Here is a 2581-nt window from a genome sequence, read left to right on the forward strand (position 1 = left end):
GGCGCCCTCTCAGGCCAAATCCCACCCAGCCCCCAGCTCCTTCAGCCCCCTGCTCTGGCCATTTGCCCCCCACCCCACCCCACAGCACCATCGTCTGGGGTATCTGAAGCTGGGCTGCCACGTAGGTGCAAGGGGGTCTCTCTGGGACCACGAGAACAAGGCTTGGAAGGGGGGGGAGGAGGGAAGGAAGGAAGGAAGGAAGGAAGGAAGGAAGGGAAGGAAGGAAGGAGAAAAAGAGAGGAAGGAGGGAATGAGGAAAAGAAAGGAGAAAGAGGAAGGAAGGAAGGAAGGAAGGAAGGAAGGTAGGAAGGGAAGGAGAAAAAGAGAAGAAGGAAGGAGGGAAGGAGGAAAAGAAAGGAGAAAGAGGAAGGAATGAAAAAGAGGAAGGAAGGAAGGAAAGAGGAAGAGGAAGGAAGGAAAAAGAGAAAGGAAGGAAGGAAGGAAGGAAAGGAGGGAGGGAGGGAGGAGAAAGAGAGGAAGGAAGGAAGGAAGGAAGGAAGGAAGGAAGGAAGGAAGGGAGGGAGGGAGGGAGGGAGGAAGGGAGGGAGGAAGGGGGGCAGGAAGGGGGGACTTCCCCCAGGCTCACCTTCCTTCTTGCCCTGCAGGAGGCGGTAGACGAAGCTGGAGAACCAGGGGCTGTGTGTGGGGGGGCCCAGAGCGGCGAACCACATCTGCCAGTCCAGGCGGGGCTGGTGGGGGGCCACGACGGGGGGTGCTGTGCTGGCGTTGCCCGGTTTGTACATGAACTCAATCTCCTGGGGAAAGGGGGAAGAGACCCCCGGCTCTAGGCCATCCGATGGCTCCGCTCTCCGTCCCGCCCCGCCCATCCCGAGCCCCTCGGCTCTGCCAGCCGGCCCCTCCCTCGTGTTTGTGCCAGTCCGTAATCGAGGATAATTTATGCGGTCAATGAACAGCAAAATTTTAAAAGAAGAACCCACCCCAAACCAGCGTGAAGCAAATAAAATACAACATCACATTCACAGCTAGTAAAATAAACCACAGAACACAAAGAGTCACTGCTCTGGGGACCTTGGCGCTCTCTGAGCTTGGCCGTTTCCTTGCAGACGTTTCACGACCCAACTAGGTGACAGCATCAGTGCTGGGAGGGAGGGGGGGGTTGCTCTCGTTTGATACTAGTGGCTTATCCCATCAGTCCTGGTGGACGTGTTTTCTCCTGGGCGGCTCCATCATTAGGCTGCAATTTACTGTTTGATTGTTTGGCTGTTTCGATAGTTTCTTGACTGAGATATTTCAGCCTTACGTTTGCTTCTTTCAAACGGGGTGTAGACGTCATTCGTCTCCACGTGCCTGTGGATGGCCGGCCTGGATGCCAGGCTTCCGGGCATTCTCTCGTGTTTTTCGGCTTAGCTTGGTCAAGGAGGGTCAGCCCTGCCCAGCCCTCCCTCCCTCCCTCTGGCAGCACCCCGTAGCCACTCACCGTCCACGTTTCCTTGTCGTGGCTGCCTTCCAGCACCACCTCGGGCCGCCCACCGACGCCCGTCATTCGCCGGAAGAGCCCGTAGGAATTGGCCAGCTGGTAGTGATCCACAGCCCCAAAGACCTGATGGATGCCCGGCCACAGCTTCCCGTTGGACTCGAACTCAATGTACGTGAAGGGGACCTGCGGGCAGAGCAGAGGGCTGTGATTTGAACCCGGAACCTATCCTAGAAAGCAGCAGCAGCAGCAGCAGCGACATCCGGGCGCCCAGCTGGTCCGACCCAGATCTCAGCCTGTGTGCTTTGATCTGGCTTAGCTCCCCGCTATCAGAAGGCGAAGATGGGCGAGTGCTAGGATGGGAGACCACTAAGTAAAGCAAGGATAGGGAAATTAAAATGCAGGTAATCCTCAACTTATGACCTCAACGGAGCCCAAAGTTTCCATTGCTAGGTGAGGCATCAGCCTCTTGCCTCCCCCCCTCCAAAACAATCTGGGTCCTCATTTGACCGACCTCGGAAGGACGGAAGGCTGAGTCAACCTTGAGCCGGTCAGGATTGAACTCGTGGCAGTGGGCAGTGAGTCAACCTGCAATGCTGCATTTGAACCACTGGGTCACCAGGGAGGGTCCTTCCTTCCTTCCCTCTCTTCTCTTTCCTTCCTTCCTCCCTTCCTCTTCTCTCTCCTCCCTCCCTCCCTCTCATCCCTCTCCTTCCTTCCTTCCTTCCTTCCTCTCTTCTCCTCCCTTCCTCTTCTCCCCTTCCTCCCTCCCTCCCTCCCTCTCATCCCTCTTCTTCCTTCCTGCCTCCCTCTCTCTTCTCCTTCCTTCCTTCCTCTTCTCTCCTTCTTTCCTCTCTCCCTCTTCCTTCCTCCCTTCCTTCTTAGCAATAGCCCTTAGACTTATATACCGCTTCACAGTGCTTTACAGCTCTCTCTGGGCAGTTTACAAAGTCAGCCTCTTCCCACCCACCCCCCAACCATCTGGGTCCTTAATTGACCGACCTCGGAAGGACAGAAGGCTGAGTCGACCCTGAGCCGGTCAGGATCGAACTGCCAAACTGCAGGCAGAGCCAACCTGCCATGCTGCGTCCTAACCACTGGGCCACCATGGCTGCATGCTGCAAAACAAGGCGGGATCCTTAAATA

General features: G+C 56.4%; 1 protein-coding gene across 1 annotated transcript in view; it reads right to left on the bottom strand.

The window, feature by feature from the left end:
• The window catches only part of LMF2 (lipase maturation factor 2), a gene marked incomplete at its 5' end in the record, with an annotated part of 16519 nt that overhangs the window by 5349 nt on the left and 8589 nt on the right, over positions 1–2581 (bottom strand). Inside the window, 2 exons of the mRNA XM_015826530.1 lie at positions 587–755; positions 1439–1640. Coding sequence (XP_015682016.1) covers positions 587–755; positions 1439–1640 — 371 coding nt within the window. The remainder of the gene's footprint in view (positions 1–586; positions 756–1438; positions 1641–2581) is intronic.

This window comes from Protobothrops mucrosquamatus, unplaced genomic scaffold, assembly GCF_001527695.2.
Source record: "Protobothrops mucrosquamatus isolate PMUCROS unplaced genomic scaffold, P.Mucros_1.0 scaffold3158, whole genome shotgun sequence".
In the NCBI taxonomy this organism is placed as follows: Eukaryota; Metazoa; Chordata; class Lepidosauria; order Squamata; family Viperidae; genus Protobothrops; species Protobothrops mucrosquamatus.